At 40.9% G+C, this 15,762-nt stretch overlaps 1 protein-coding gene across 10 annotated transcripts in view; it reads left to right on the forward strand.

The window, feature by feature from the left end:
- ZEB2 (zinc finger E-box binding homeobox 2) overlaps nucleotides 1-15,762 on the forward strand; it is a 137,853-nt gene that overhangs the window by 119,373 nt on the left and 2,718 nt on the right. For all 10 annotated transcript variants that reach the window (XM_075000580.1, XM_075000578.1, XM_075000579.1 and 7 more), the window contains one exon: nucleotides 1,910-2,090. In XM_075000580.1, coding sequence (XP_074856681.1) covers nucleotides 1,910-2,090 — 181 coding nt within the window. The remainder of the gene's footprint in view (nucleotides 1-1,909; nucleotides 2,091-15,762) is intronic.

Here is a 15,762-nt window from a genome sequence, read left to right on the forward strand (position 1 = left end):
GATCCTCTTACACACACCCCACTACCTCCTCCTAATGGGAGACTGGATTTGTACCCTTGGGAAAAAGCTTACAGGGCCCACACAAAAATGTGGCAAGTAAGATTAGGGTCATCTGATCAGAGGCCTTGTACCTCCATAATGGCTGTGTACAAGTTAAAGTCCCATTAGCTCCCTAGCACCATGGCTTCATTGGAACTGCTCTGCTTGGAGTATCCCCCAGCTCATGGCAGTTTCCAAGACCCACAGGAGGGCTCCATATATTCTTAATTAATTTCTGTTAAACCAGAGAAGGAACAAAGGCCATGTCTACACGGAGCTGCTCTCCTGACAGCTCTATGCTATTGAGCAGTCTCATAATTGCAAATGGCTGCTCATTAGCATTCTTGCATGGCTAATTAGCATAGCCACATGAGATTTTGTTCTCTGCAGAGGGTCATGCCTGCAGTAAACACACTATGTGGAGGTGCCTCTGCCAGCTAAGGATGAGGGATAAAGGACTGGCGATGGGGGCAGGGGGCAGTTAGCCAGCAGAGGCACGTCCATATGGCATGTTTACTGCCGGCACAACCCTCTGCCGAGAGTGAAATCTCGTGCAGCCATGCTAATTAGCAATTGTGAGACTGCTCATTAACATGGACCTGCTGGGAGAGCAACTCTGTGTAGATGTGGCCAATGTGTGTCTCTACCATTGGCCATGACCCAGGCTAACCTACGCCTCTCCTTATACATATCTGTATATTGAAATGCAATGTACACAGTTTAGTTAAATGAGTTCAACTGATTATTGATTAATAAGTTTTTACATTTGTGGACTTCCCCTATGGCCTATTATGGTCCATTAGCAATTTTACTGACAATGTTTTATAGTTTCAAATGTGAAAATCAGGTATGGCTTAACGTTACAGCCTGTAATCCCTCATTGCACAATAGGAGCATAAATAGCACTGCACCTCCATAACAGCTGTTCCACTATTCCAATTTACAGTACATCTGCCCTCTTTGTAAATGTATTTAAGCCTATTTAATCTTCTCTAATATTAATTAGTGCAAACCTAGTCTAAGAAAACTGAACTGTGTGATAGCAAATGGAAATGTATGTTATCATGCAAGTTTGTACTCTCTTTGGATCAAGACAAAATAAATATCAAGAAATTTAATAATTTACTGATCCACATTCATTATTGCTTAATGCTGAAGGCTGTTTTAACATAGATAGAACATTGATAAAAAGTGTTATTAATATTCCCTATTTCAAATTACAAAATTAAATATAAAAATATAGCTTGAGGCCTTTAGTCAGGAGACATACATTTGAATGGATTGCATAATAATAACATTTTGTACCTAAATATAAAATTCAATTAAAACCTTTCTACAGACACAGAATTTATCTATGGTTCAGTGTTTTGACAGAAAAGATTTTTAGTTGTTCCTTATATTTATTACATTAAAGATATTAAAATATCTTTTATGATCTTTGAATGTAATCTTTTACATTATGATTCTCTGTTCCCTGAAATACTTTGCATCTGTACCATGAATACGGTCCGTTTAGACAATTCATACAACTTCTTACTACACTGTGTTCAAAGGAAGACAGAATTTTCTAAGGCAATTGTAGACCTAGAGGGACAGTGACCAAAGCAGAGGTTCTTTGGTGGCAAGGTCCAGTCCTGTGAACGTTTTCTCCTGGGCATCATTATTATCATGAATAGCTCATGAGACAAGTGGACTAGTTTTGAGTCCTACGGTTGGAAGTTTTAGCAGGATCAGGTGCTTGCTGGATATCATGTTAAGTCTTATAGACTAGTTCCCTAATTCCATACACTATAGGAAGACAAGATGCTGCATAAAGCCACAAAATGCAGAAAGTGCAGTGTTTTACATAAACAATTTGGTTACATCGCAGGGAGAATTGCTTGATGGAACACCAGACTACATGTCAGGCCTAGACGACATGACAGACTCTGACTCTTGTCTGTCCCGAAAGAAGATCAAGAAGACAGAAAGTGGCATGTATGCATGTGACTTATGTGACAAAACATTCCAGAAAAGCAGTTCCCTTCTGCGACACAAATATGAGCACACAGGTACGAATGCCTTAAATGTGCAGTTATTCAAGTTTCATTGCATGTTGTACATTTCATAATATTTAATGAGTACACTTGTGCGACATAAGATGCAGCATATGCTGAGACTTTCAACAAGGAAGAAATAATGTGTTTTGCTTAGCTCAGACTGACTTTTTTTTTCTTTACATATTTATTTGTCGCTTAGGCTTTTTTGCTGGTTTTGTTGCATTGTAATATCTATTTTTTTTTGCTCACCCCCAAATCATCTATAGATTATGAGTCCAATCCTGCCAAATCTTGTCCCACTGAAAGCAACAGGAGTTGAAGGCACTCAGCAGCTGATAGGATAAATCTCTATGTTAAAACATTGCAAGGAAGTCCAGCCCACTAGCACAGTTAGGCTACAGCTCCACAGCAGCCTTGTTTTGAAAAAAATTATTCCAGGGTAGCTATTCTGAAATAACTATTTCAAAATAACTCTGCTACACTCCGGCCATGTCTACACTGCCCCTCCTGTTCGAAAGCAGCATGCAAAAGTAGCTGATTGGATATGCAAATGAGGTGTTGGTTTCCATATTCAGTGCATCATTTGCATAATGGTGGCCATGCGCCATTCTGGAAGTGCTATTTTTGAAAGCCAAAACAGTTGTGTGGATGGGGATCCTTCAAAAGGAAGCCCTCCCCCCACTCGAAAGCACCCTCTTCCTAATTTTTTTCGGAAACAAGGGTGCTTTCAAAAGGGGGCAGGGGGGCTTCCTTTCGAAGGAACCCTATCTACATGGCTGTTTTGGCTTTCAAAAACAGCACTTCCAGAATGGTGAGTGGCTGCCATTATGCAAATGAGGCACCAAATATGCAAATCCATAACTCATTTGCATTTTTGATCTGCCACATATGCATGCCCCTTTCAAAAGGGAGGGGCACTGTATATGCAGCCTCAGAGAGGTATTTAAAAGTGAACTGTCATTGTCCTTGGATGCTTAAAGAGAAAAGAGGTCGCATCTTATTTTTTCATTTTTTAGTGCTTCATTTTACAGCAGTTGTTGCTTTCAAAGGGCAGGTGGTTTTGACAGCTGTGAAGAAGGGGTGGACATTAATCTAAAGTGGGAACTTAAAATAAAGAAGTATGTAAAACCCCTATGGTCCCCACTTAGCCAATATGTACATTAGGAAATAAAGTTGTATGTATTAAAGTTGACTTTATACCACTAGATTTTATAACGTCAATGGTGTGTATACACACGTTTAGATAGTTGACATAGTGTGCCCCCATTAACTTTTCTAAGTTCAATTGTGTCAGCAGTGAATTATGGGTACCTATTCCACAGTTTCTTCACCTGCTTTGCATTCTGGGTTTCTGTGCCAGTGTGTTATGGGAAAAAAAAATGCGCCGCCAGTGGTTATGGGTGTATGATATCATCATTCCAGAGTGCATTGCCCTCACTCCCTGCTCCTGTTGAACACAAACTGCCAAATGCATTTTCACACCACTTTTCTACAGCTTGCCCCTGGCACATGCCATTACAATGCGAGAGGGCAAGTCCTGAGAAATGTAAAATGCAGAAACAAAATCTGAAAAGTTTCAGTTTGGAGCTATTGACAAGTTGTTTTTTGGTATTGTTGAAATTCTTCATTTCGATAGTGTTATTTTGATTAATTTAATTGACTTGGCAGCTGTGTGGTGGGAAAGGGTCAGCTGTGTGGTGCCTGGGCAGCTGGAGAGCCCAGCAGCCACAGGGGGTAGCCAGACAGCCAAGCAGCCATGTGGTGTGGAGGGCTCCGGAGAGCCCGGCAGCCACAGTGGTGGTGATGGGAGTGGGGTGTTGAGCTAGAGAGCCCAGCAGCCACGTGGACTGGGGGGCAGCCAGAGAGCCAGAGCTGCTTCCTGCTTCCTGTTTCCTATTTCTTGTTCACCTGAGCTGTGTCTACACGTGTACGCTACTTCGAAGTAGCGGCACTAACTTCGAAATAGCGCCCGTCGCGGCTACACGCGTCGGGCGCTATTTCGAAGTTAACTTCGACGTTAGGCAGCGAGACGTCGAAGTCGCTAACCTCATGAGGGGATCGGAATAGCTCCCTACTTCGACGTTCAACGTCGAAGTAGGGACCGTGTAGACGATCTGCGTCCCGCAACGTCGAAATTGCTGGGTCCTCCATGGCGGCCATCAGCTGGGGGGTTGAGAGATGCTTTCTCTCCAGCCCCTGCGGGGCTCTATGGTCACCGTGGGCAGCAGCCCTTAGCCCAGGGCTTCTGGCTGCTGCTGCTGCAGCTGGGGATCCATGCTGCAGGCACAGGGTCTGCAACCAGTTGTCGGCTCTGTGTATCTTGTGTTGTTTAGTGCAATTGTGTGTGGGAGGGGCCCTTTAAGGGAGCGGCTTGCTGTTGAGTCCGCCCTGTGACCCTGTCTGCAGCTGTGCCTGGCACCCTTATTTCGATGTGTGCTACTTTGGCGTGTAGACGTACCCTCGCAGCGCCTATTTCGATGTGGTGCCGCGCAACGTCGAAGTTGAACGTCGACGTTGCCAGCCCTGGAGGACGTGTAGACGTTATTCATCGAAATAGCCTATTTCGATGTTGCTACATCGAAATAAGCTATTTCGATGTTGGCTTCACGTGTAGACGTAGCCCTGGAGAGCAGTAGAAGTGAAAGCAAGGGACAGAATGGACACATTGTGGGATACTTCTGGCTGCCAATAAAATCAAATTAAATAACTGTGAATCTGGCATTATTCCTCCTGAACAAACTGGAGTAGAAAAGTCGACCTGAGGTTCTCTTAAAATTGACTTAACGATATTTGTAATGAAAACAGCTACATTATAAAATTGACCTAACTCCCTTAAAATTGACTTTATGTTCTAGTATAGACATAGCCTTACATTACCATGACAAATTATATCTCCTTGAAGATGATCATTCCTTTGACTTCAGCCCAGGACAGAACTGGACTAAGAAATGGAGCATAAGAAAACATTTTAGTTAAAAATATTTTGGAAAGGGCAGAAGTGGGAGTTGGTTTCCAAAAAAACAATACAAACTGCTAGTTAATTTACAAAGCATAATAATGTGATATTAGTTATCATGTTTTAATAAAGATACCAACTTCTAATTGCTTCGTGTTGGGAAACTCTTACATTGCTGCAGTGCTTTCTAAATGTGAGTGGAGCTCTGCTTCAGTAAAATAAAATAATTCTGCCTTCCCATTCTCTTTCAACAGTACAATGAATGTGTGGTTAAAAATCCACACACCTCAGTTTAAATATTTTCTGTATCCCCATAGTCTTGGCTAGTACTTTGTGTCCTTCCACACACATACACATTTGGGAAACTCAATTTAGATCTTTATAATGTAATACCCCCTCTCTTTTCTGACCTATACTGAAGAGCTGTAAAATAGCGAACAAAGCAGACGTTTTAAAATCATTGGCATCTGAGATTCCACCCATTGAAATAAATGAACACCTCTGAGTGGCTGTATCAGGCTCTCCCCAAACTCAGACAGCCCTCTTTGCATTGATTACACTTGCTTAACATTTTGAAAGTTTGTTTCACAACTAAAACAGACAGAGAAGGATTTTTCTTTAAAATGAAAGCTAAAATTTTGGATTACAATTTAACAATCTGCCAGCCCTCTGCCCCCATCCTTTGCATTTCCTTGGGGGTAATGCACCCTGCACTCTGCAAAATATTGTCGTATTGGCAAAAATTTTTATAATTGTTCATTATGGGGCTTCTTTCTTTGAAGCAGCTGGTGCTTATCACTGTCAAAGACTGAATACAGGAGTACCATTAGTTTGATCCTTCATGCTAGTTTTTATCATCCTAGATCGGGGGAGGGACTCATAATAAAGACTTCAAAAAGTATGGTAAAATTACCCTATCCCCAACAGTCATGGTTCTGAACCTGCAGAGATGCCCGGGATAATCTTCATCAAGGTTACAAGTAAATATAAAAAAGTAGTTTGAAGAGACATTTTAGGAAATGTTAATGATAGTGTTAAAACTGAGTTATTTAAGAATTGCTGGCACTCTTTTTTTTAAAAAAAAAAAACGGACTATTAACATTTGTCATGGAAATCTAGCAACTGAGGAAAGGATAGTGCTTTAGATAAATTCCACCACCTTGTGACCCTTCTTACACTTTTTAGTTCCAATTTTTGAGCTAAATCCCATGCAGTTAAAAATAAGAAGGAAGTTAAAATGCACATGGGATTAGGAAAGAAAATTAAAAGCAACATTTTGGACCAGAATGGTTGTTTCAGTGCTGAAAATGAGTTTCACATTGCATTATTCAGATCAGATTGGTTGTGCCATATAAGAGGCTTTGAAGGCTTTACATCTCTGCACCTTTCTTCTCATGAATGATTTTGTTGCAGCCATCTGTAAACATTATGGCTTACTGCATGACTACTATCAGAGAGAAAGCCATGCTGGTCTATATACTATCAAAACAAAAAAAGCAGTGAAGTAGCACTTTAAAGACTAACAAAATAATTTATTAGGTGGTGAGCTTTTGTGGGACAGGCCCACTTGTTCAGACCATAGCCATGCCACAACAGACTCAATATTTAAGGCACAGAGGATCAAAAAAGTAATCGAGGTGGACAAATCAGAAAAAAATTATCAAGGTGAGCAAATCAGACAGTAGGGGGCAGAAGATGGGGGGAAGGCAAGAATTAGATTAAGCCAAGTATGCAAAAGAGCCCCTATAATGACCCAGAAAATTCACATCTCAGTTCAAACCATGTGTTTGACTACACATGCATAACTACAAGTGCATGACTACTGTAACCTCTTATATTAGAACTGGTCTGCCTATGTATCAGAATCTGCAAGAATGGTCCGGTCCCAGAAAGTAGGTAGTCCATAAAGTTGACACACATACGGTTGAAAGGCTTTAAATATGACATGCTGAAATGTGTTCAAACATCTTGACTTGCAAAATTAACTGCATTTGCCACATCAAAAGTGAGTGCTGACATGAGAAGGGCATGATATGAGAAAAACTACTCAGTGCCTCAAGAAACAGGGCACAGTTCTCTTCACTGCTCTGCTCCTCTTGGCTTTTCAACTATATGTCTATCAGTTTTATGGGATTTGGCCTTATGATCCAGAACATATATTTGGTGTCACATTAGATATGGTAGAACCAGGACTGCTCAGCACCCCAGTCAGCAACGAGCCATGGGGCTGCCAGAGGTCCCCAGCAGTTCTGGGCCAGAAGCTGGAGGACCTCAACAGCGTGGGGGCTTGGAGGCTGTTCACCACTTGCCCCACAGCAGCAGGGATGGGAGCTGGAGCCCCCCACCCCCATCTGGCAGCCCCAGCCACGGGAACCTGGCAGCAGGGGAGCGTAAGGAGGGGGAAGAGAGGAGCAGTACCAGCTCCTCCTCCTTTTTTTTTTTTTTTTTTTTTCCAGGAAAAGCACTGGGTAGAACTACAGTATATCATAAAGCTCTAGTGGCCTTTATGGAGAGGAAGGATGGCAAAAATATAAATGCAGAAGCTACAAGGCCTGTGTTTTGTCCTGCTCTGCCTCAGACTTCCTCTGTGAATTTGAGCAAATTACTTAATCTCTCTCTCATCTTCTCCTGTCTGTGAAACAGAGGAAAATTATACAGTCCACCTCTCAGGGGTGTTGTGAATCTTAATTCTAGCACACTGAAATCCTCTGATGGAAGTTGCTATATAAAGTGCAAAGTGTTATTATGAATTTATTTTATTTTATGGAACTTCCAAATGTTATGTTGTAGAGTCATGTGTGGAGGCTCTGCAGATCTTGGTTAGGCTGGCCTTGATAGTTCATTCATTACTTTTGCAGGCATGCCGTAATACGATTTTACTATAAAGGTGACATTTACAATTATTGTGATTTTTTTTAAATAATATTTCAAAGTTTTCCTTCATTTGCCCATTTTGCAACTATATGTGAATTTCAAATTGTGTTGATACTTTTGGGAAAAGCTATACCTATGGAGAGGCAATCGCATCTTTTTAAGATATCAGACATTTCAATCCATATTTAAGGCAGGACACTGGGTACGGCAGATAAGTTTTCCTTCTGGATTCTGGATCACTGTAACAGCTGATCTAAATTTTTCAATTTTAAAATTTTTGACCAAAAAAGGAATACATTTTTAATGCAACTTTTTCACCAATAATGCTTTTCTTTTCTGTAATTGCTCTGATCTTTATCACTTTTACTTCATTTACTAACTGACCTTCCCGGAGTAACACAAATAGAGAACCCAGCTTGTGAATCTTTGCTCCCTTCTGAAGTTTGCTATTGGATTCCTATTTTATTTCACTTTCCCAGATAGCCTTTCTCAAGTAGTCTTGGCACTCTCTTATTAGAGCAGTTATATGCGTGAGATGGAAGGACATTTTTATAAAACATAACAGAGCTAACCCTTAATTGTTACTGGTGGGCTCATTTTACTCACTGACGTATCTCTCACATACACTATCTGTTAATGCTGTTGTTTGTCTGAACCTATGCTAAAAATCTGCAGGTTGTCAGGTCTCTGCTTTACTGTTTGATCAATCAATGACATCTTTCATTATTAATACCCTTCAGATCTATATGCTCTCACCAGAGGTTAGACAGCGCTACAGAAGTCAGGTACAATGGGCTGAATACTCACGATGGAGAACTACCCAGGACGGGGGGAAAATCTGTGAGAGTTAAGTTAGGGAAGGTAGTATAACCAGACTGTCTGGTGCCAATTGCCTCACTCCACATCTGGCTAAAGGAGAAAGCAAAGTTGTCTATGGGGATGCCTAAGTTTATAATATTAACCATAACAAAATTCACTTCTACGGTTACACTACAGCACTGGGTCAATGGAAGTCACTGTTGTAATCAATTTCCCAACAAAACTTCTGTCGACAGAGCGCGGCCACACACAAAAGCCAATTGGAAGAGCATTTTGCTCTGCTAACAGAATGGCCGGACTACCCAGCTGCTTGCTCAACAAAACAGGAACTCGGAAGCACAGCAGAGAGGGCTGCCTATTGTTCTGGATGTCCTGTCTGTTGAGAGAAGGGCCCCCAGAGCATCCATACAGTTTTTTTTTGTCGACAGAACCTGTGGCAAAGGGGCACGGCCTCCTTCGCTCTTCCTCATCTGGGAGAGGCAGGAGGTGGTTAGTGGAAATGCTGAAGGAAGTGCTGATTTTTGTTGACAGTATTTTGTGTGTGGATGTTGCACCAGTTTTGTGAACAAAACTGGGATTTTGTTGGCAAAACTTGCTAGGGTAACTGTAGCCACTGCAGTTGCATTTTCTGCTGAGGTGAATCTCAGAACAGAAATAGTTGCAATTTTACATTATAAGATAGACATTATGATGGGCAAATGTGTATATGAAGCCCTACAAGAATGAATAAAGAGTAAGAAAACCTGCTTTTTTTAATGATAGATTCAAGGAGCACCAGCTATTCCATTTAACTAAGAGTAGGTTAAGGGTGACTTGTTTACAGTCCGTAAGTCCGACATAGGGAACAAATATTTGATAATGGGCTCTTCAGTCGAGCAGACAACAGTGTAACGTGATCCAATGGAAGGAAGCCAAACCTGTATGGATAATTAACCATGGGAACAACTTACCAGCAGTTGTTGTGGATTCTCCATCACTAGCAATTTTTAAATCAAGATTGAATGATTTTGCGAAAGACACGCTGTTGGATTTTGTAAGCATGCAGGTGGGTGTGGCTCTTCTTCACGTTTGTCTCTGATGGAGGCTATGCTCCTTTGCTACACATAGCATAGTTGTCTCTGAAACAACAGCCTAAGGCTGCTTCTACGCTCGCCCCCTGCCATCAGAGGGGGCATGGTAATGAGGCAATTCAAAGCAGGCTAATGAGGCGCTAACATGCATATTCAGTGCCTTGTTAGCATAATGGCAGACACAGGAATTTTGAAGTGCAGACTTCAAATTGCACATTGACAGTGTACATGGGGGTAGCTTTGAAATAAGCGCCGCACTTCAACACTCTCTTATTCCCACAAAACTAGATTGGAGTAAGGGAATATCAAAGTGGGGCGTTTATTTCGAAGCTGCCCCCATCTACACTGTCAACCTGCATTCAAAGTCTGCACTTCAAAACTCCTGTGGCTGCTATTATGCTAATGAGGCAATGAATATGCATATTAGCTCCTCATTAGCCTGCTTCAAATTGCCTTATTACCATGCCCCCTCTGATGGCAGGGGGTGAATGGAGAAGCAGCCTAAGTAAATGGGTAAATTAATGGTCTCCAGCCCCAAACCAAAGGCAGTGGAGGGCTGTAAATAGTTCAGGGGTCCAGGCCATGAGACAGGGCAGAGCACCACACAGTCAAAGGCTTTAAACCTTAAGCAGGGTAGCCTCAAGCGATTAAGGTGGCCCCAAATAAACAATCTAGCTAGCAGGGGGTGAGCACCTAGCAAACTGTCTGTGGAGCTCAGGTAAGGTGTGCCAATGGAGCACAGGACTCCTGTTTTAAGGCAGGGGAGCACTGTTACCTCAGGGCTTGGGTAGCAGTAGAGGTGCAGGCCTACCCAACTCCCTTGCATCTCAGCCCACGGCCCTAACTGCAGCAGAGGGATCTGGTACTGGGTCAGTGAGGAATCCACATTCAACACCCAGCAGTACCACAGCCAGTGGGTAGTTCCCCTCGGTGGCTTCCGATATTCCCCCTTGGGTGTACCTGCATCCATGGGTAATCATCTGGAAATCAACTTCCAAAACTTCCAGATATCAATCAATTCAGAAATTCTGGAAGGAATTATCCTTTCTTTAAAAAAAGAAAAGAAAAAGTCAAATAGGAAACATTTTCATGCTCTGTTTTGAGTGCCCTTATGTTAAAACACAGGAACACCCGGCAAGTTTCTGCAAATGAATTGGCAGAGAGATTTAAAATTTGTCTCTAGAGAGAGGGATCAGAGTATGTATCCCTGAATTCATCATTAAGGACAAAAAGTATCATTATGATAGCTCAGAAGGTATGAAAGATTATACAGGATATTCTAGAAGAAGCTTTAACAGAAAGGGGCTTCCAAAAAAAAAAGAAGAAGAAGAAGAAGAAGAAGAAGAAGAGGAAAAGAAATGTCCCTCTCACCCTAACACGTGCCTTATTCTGACTACAAACATGGTTTGATTCACATTTAAGGAGACGGCTAGGGTTTGTGCCGGCTTCTTCACAATGATTTCACCCCACCCCAATAGGAATTCTTTGGTGGAGCTGCGCAAGGAAACTTGCATTGTGCCTGCAACACAACAAAAGCTGGAAACATTTCCTTTTTTCTTTTTCTGATTCATACCTAGGAATCCTATAATTGTTTGTATTACATCAGATTCTGTTTTATAACTTCTGATGATGGCCTCATGTCTGAACTTTTACTTTCATCCTTTTCTTTTCTGCAGTATATTTTATTAAGACCTCTTTTCCTTTTGTTGTGTTTATACTGATGCAAGCAATAGGTTTAGTTCAAGATTGATTCAGTAAACTCAGTTTTGTTCTGGAGCTCAGTAGCAAATATTCTGATAGTATTTCTGAATTCCAACTCAGGAGTTTTCCTTATTTAGAGCTTGATTCATACAAAATTAACATGCCATTTAAAGGTTATTTTCTCTCACTTCACTCAAGTGCAAATTTAAAATTCCCCTTTTTATACTCAAGTAATGTAAAAAAGAGGTAAAGTCAGTGCTTGTGAATTTTTTTTTCTAGAGATAGTCATCTTCTATTAAAAACAGAACAAGTGTGCTTTGGGAGACTATATATAAATTGCATTTATCTTGCACCTTTGACCCACCTCACTGTACTCTGACCTCTAATCCATCTCCACCAAGACTAACTCTAAAATCCATCCCACCCTCCCTGAAAGCATCAAAGAGCTGCTTTTATAAAAGAAAATGAAACTGCCACAAAAATGGTTCCTTCTTTTTTTTTAATTTGTGAGATTTCTATTCTGCCTCCATTCCCTTGAAAAAAAAATTACATTTGCCTGAGGCAAAAAAAGGGTAATATTTAGTCTGGGACCAATGACAGTTTTAAGATCTGACATCTCATAACTTTGCAGGGCTAGAAATAGAAGCTCTATGAATATGAGAAATCCATAGCTTTTCAGTGGACAACACAGCACTCATTTGCTAGCCTAAAGAAGTCCAGAGACAGTGGACATTCAGAGATGATGGTGTTTAGAAATGCAATTTCAGGCCATTTTTTTTCAAACATATTATTTGTAATTGTATCTCTCAGTAAACTGAACACAAGTTCCTAAGGGGGCCAGTCTTTGCAGATGGCAGGATACAAAAAAGTCCAAATATTTGTTTTAAATCTCTCTAAAACATTAATGAACTAGTGTTACTGTAAAATATGTGGCATATTGGTGCACAGTGGTATAAACGTTTTATTGGCATACATTTAAATTGATTTGCATAACTCAGAAGTCGCTTCATCAGCCATAAATAAAACAGATCATCTCAAATACATCCCAGTAAAAGTGCTCTGCATTGGGCCTAACTGTGCTCCCATCGATGTAATGACATTATACTAAAACACAGTCACATAGTGTATATTATCTAGATGTATATGTGTCTGCGAGAGAGAGAAAGAACATGATAGAAGGAAAGAGGTTGTTCTTGCAGCCTTTCCTCTCCCCCTACATTTGTAACAAAAAAATCCCAGCAATCTTACTATCTGGCATATTTAGTCATAAGAAAGATTATGCCAAAATGTTATTTACTTTTTATAATGGCTGAAATGTTGAGATTTGGAGGCGGGGAACCTGATGTCCATGTGCGGTACTCTGATATATATAAAATATTAAATAAAATACTTTAAACAGGTAAAACACTATCTGAGAGATCTGAGTTGCTGAAAGTACTGCAACATGTTGATGAGAAAGTGACATCAGCACTCAGCTAAAAAGACACATCAAAACTAGTGTTCAGCTGAGGAAGCAGTGTTCAGATGTGGATTAGGTTGGGATTTGATGCCAAATCACAGTTTGTATACAGATTTGATCGTGCTGAAATATCTTAAATTGATATGATAAGATAACAAGTTGAACCTCTCTCATCCAGCACCTGACTGGTGTCAGATGAGAGAATTTGCCGGACCAGCGGGGGTCAATATTGGCTAGCACATTACCAACACTTCCATTGCTTACTGGGCTCTTAGAAGACATTTAGTGGTGAATTACCACTGAATAACAGCACAGAACACTGAGAGCCAGCAGTGATGGCTGGAAACAAACTTTATGGGACCACGGGAAACTTGGCTACCTAAAAGCATGCCTGATTATAGAATTTGCTGGATGAGACAGTTTCAGATTAGAGGGGTTCAACCTGTACTCTCATCCTGAATAAGATTTTGTTTATAACCAAACAGAATCAGAGAATAGCCTTCGGGTCTTGGATTCAGTCCAAAGCCAAAATCAGAGGAAGGCATATTCATAGCTGGAGTTTCAAATCCAAAACTCCCATGAAACATAAAGTTAGCCAGAGTCAGAGATTTTGGTTTTGATATTTGTTTAGTCATAACTAACAAGTAAGTATTGTTAAAATATCTACTTGCAAAATAAACCATAAAGGCCCACTACTGACATATTTCAATTCATATTTCGGTTGAATTTTAAATTCCACTGTAAGGGAAAATAGAAAGACCATTAAACCCTCAAAATATGCGCATGAACTGATTAAAATCCAAAAGGAAAAATTAGAATCCACTCTGAACTCCATCCACAACTCATCCTCCACTTTCCTTGTCATTTATTCTGTTCTTTTTGTGGTTTCTCTTGTGTCCTCCTTTCTGCCAGATTTCCCCAAATAGGGACCTCTCATTTTGTAACATAGGATTTTAGGATTCCTAGACCATTAATTACAGCCACACCTTATTAAACTTGAACATCCATAGTAGAACTGAATGGTAGCTGCAGCTAGGCTGTGCAACGTTAGCACAAGCTCTGGTCATTCATTCCAAGCCTCTTGTTTAAGTAGTTTTTATGCCTGACCTTTTCTCTGCTTGTGTAATGTCGCTGACTACAGAGGAAAAGAGAACAGATCAAATTTATAAAAGCACAGTCATTTTTCCTGGAAGTTGAGACCCTTTAATTATTTTTCTCCTTCCTGCTAGATTTCCTTTCCACTGCAAGAGTCTGGGAGTTTAGCCCATCTACCCAGACAATTGGCTCACAACAACTTTCTTGCCTGCTATCCAATATACTTCACACATTGCCACAGCTCTTCACAGGGACAGTGTGTGGTTATGCTGTGGTTTAAACACAATATATTTTTATGCTTAAACTATTAAATCTTGATAGTTTTTGCACTGCGATATTCTGTCTCTCCCTTCCACATGACACATGTTCTTTTCAAATGTAACAGTTGCCCCGCTTCAAGTTAGCTTATGGACACAACTGACAGGATATTCAGGCTCTAGCTGTGTAGTTTATTCATGCTGTGATCGTATATCATATCACCTCAACATTACAAATTATACTGAAGAATTCAACCAGTAAGACAGCTTGTAGTTATCTACATGTATACACACATTAACGTGTCCTTTAGGCACTGAATAACAGTGTTAAATATGGAGGGGGGGGTGTGCATATGTGTGTGTGTAGATATAGCTAATGGATTATTTGTATATTTTTATGTTTGCACAGTGGAACACTAAGCTTACAATGTGACATTTAGAAAATGGAAATCAGGCTGTGAATATAGTAATGTTTGATTTAATATCAGTATTCTGAAATCTAAGTTGTTCGGTAGTAAGTCCTTACCCAGTGTATGCACCATATGTTGTGGCTTTATATCTTTCTATTCCATCATGCTTTTCTGAATTTTGTCCCATGGCATCATGCTGACAAGTGTTTCTTGTCAACTCTATTTTGGAATTAAGCTTTAAGTATGGCAGCTACGGAAGGTGGTGAAGGCATTCCAGTACTATTTGTGGCCTGGAATCAACCAGATGTGTTTAGGCTTGACATTGGTTTTGAGTTTCAAACATGGGTTGAAACTGCCTGAAATGCCAAAAGAAATACCGTATTCTGCAGCGGAAGAGTACTTCAGCATTCAGTGAATAGCTGACATCTCATGGAAAACTTCTGAAGAAAAAATCCAAACCCTTTACTTGGAGACACTTCTGCTTATTTGATTTTTTATTCTATTTGTTCAGATAGGACAAACCCTCTACTGCTTGAACTCAGTGTTTTTCCTGAGTAGAGCTTGAGGCTTTGGTCCCTTCAGTTCTAATCATCTTTGTCATACACACTGGGTGTCTGATCATGATGGACTAATCCTGTTCCCTTTGTCCATGGCAGGGCCACCAACAGTGGGGGGTGTGGGAAGAGGCAGAGAAAAGTGGGCACTTGCTCTGCATCCTGGCAGTTTAAAAGGGCTTGGAGTTCTGGGCCACTACTGTTGCTACTGCAGCAGTTGCTGGACCTCCAGGCTCTTTAAATTGCCATTGGAGACTGGCACAGTGTGATCTGGACAGTGCTGAAGGCTGTCTGAGGAAAGCTAGCTCCCAGCCTGCCCTTTCCAGGAGGCCAGGTGCCAAAACATCTTCCCCAACCCCACTTGCCCAAGGGCTGGCGAAGTCTGTCTCCAGCCCTGGTCCCCTTGACTTCAAGAACACTAAGTCCTATGTTGCAAACTTTCTATTATTGTTGCTATTAATATTCTCAATTTCTACTATGCGAGCCAGA

This window comes from Carettochelys insculpta, chromosome 8, assembly GCF_033958435.1.
Source record: "Carettochelys insculpta isolate YL-2023 chromosome 8, ASM3395843v1, whole genome shotgun sequence".
NCBI lineage: Eukaryota > Metazoa > Chordata > Testudines > Carettochelyidae > Carettochelys > Carettochelys insculpta.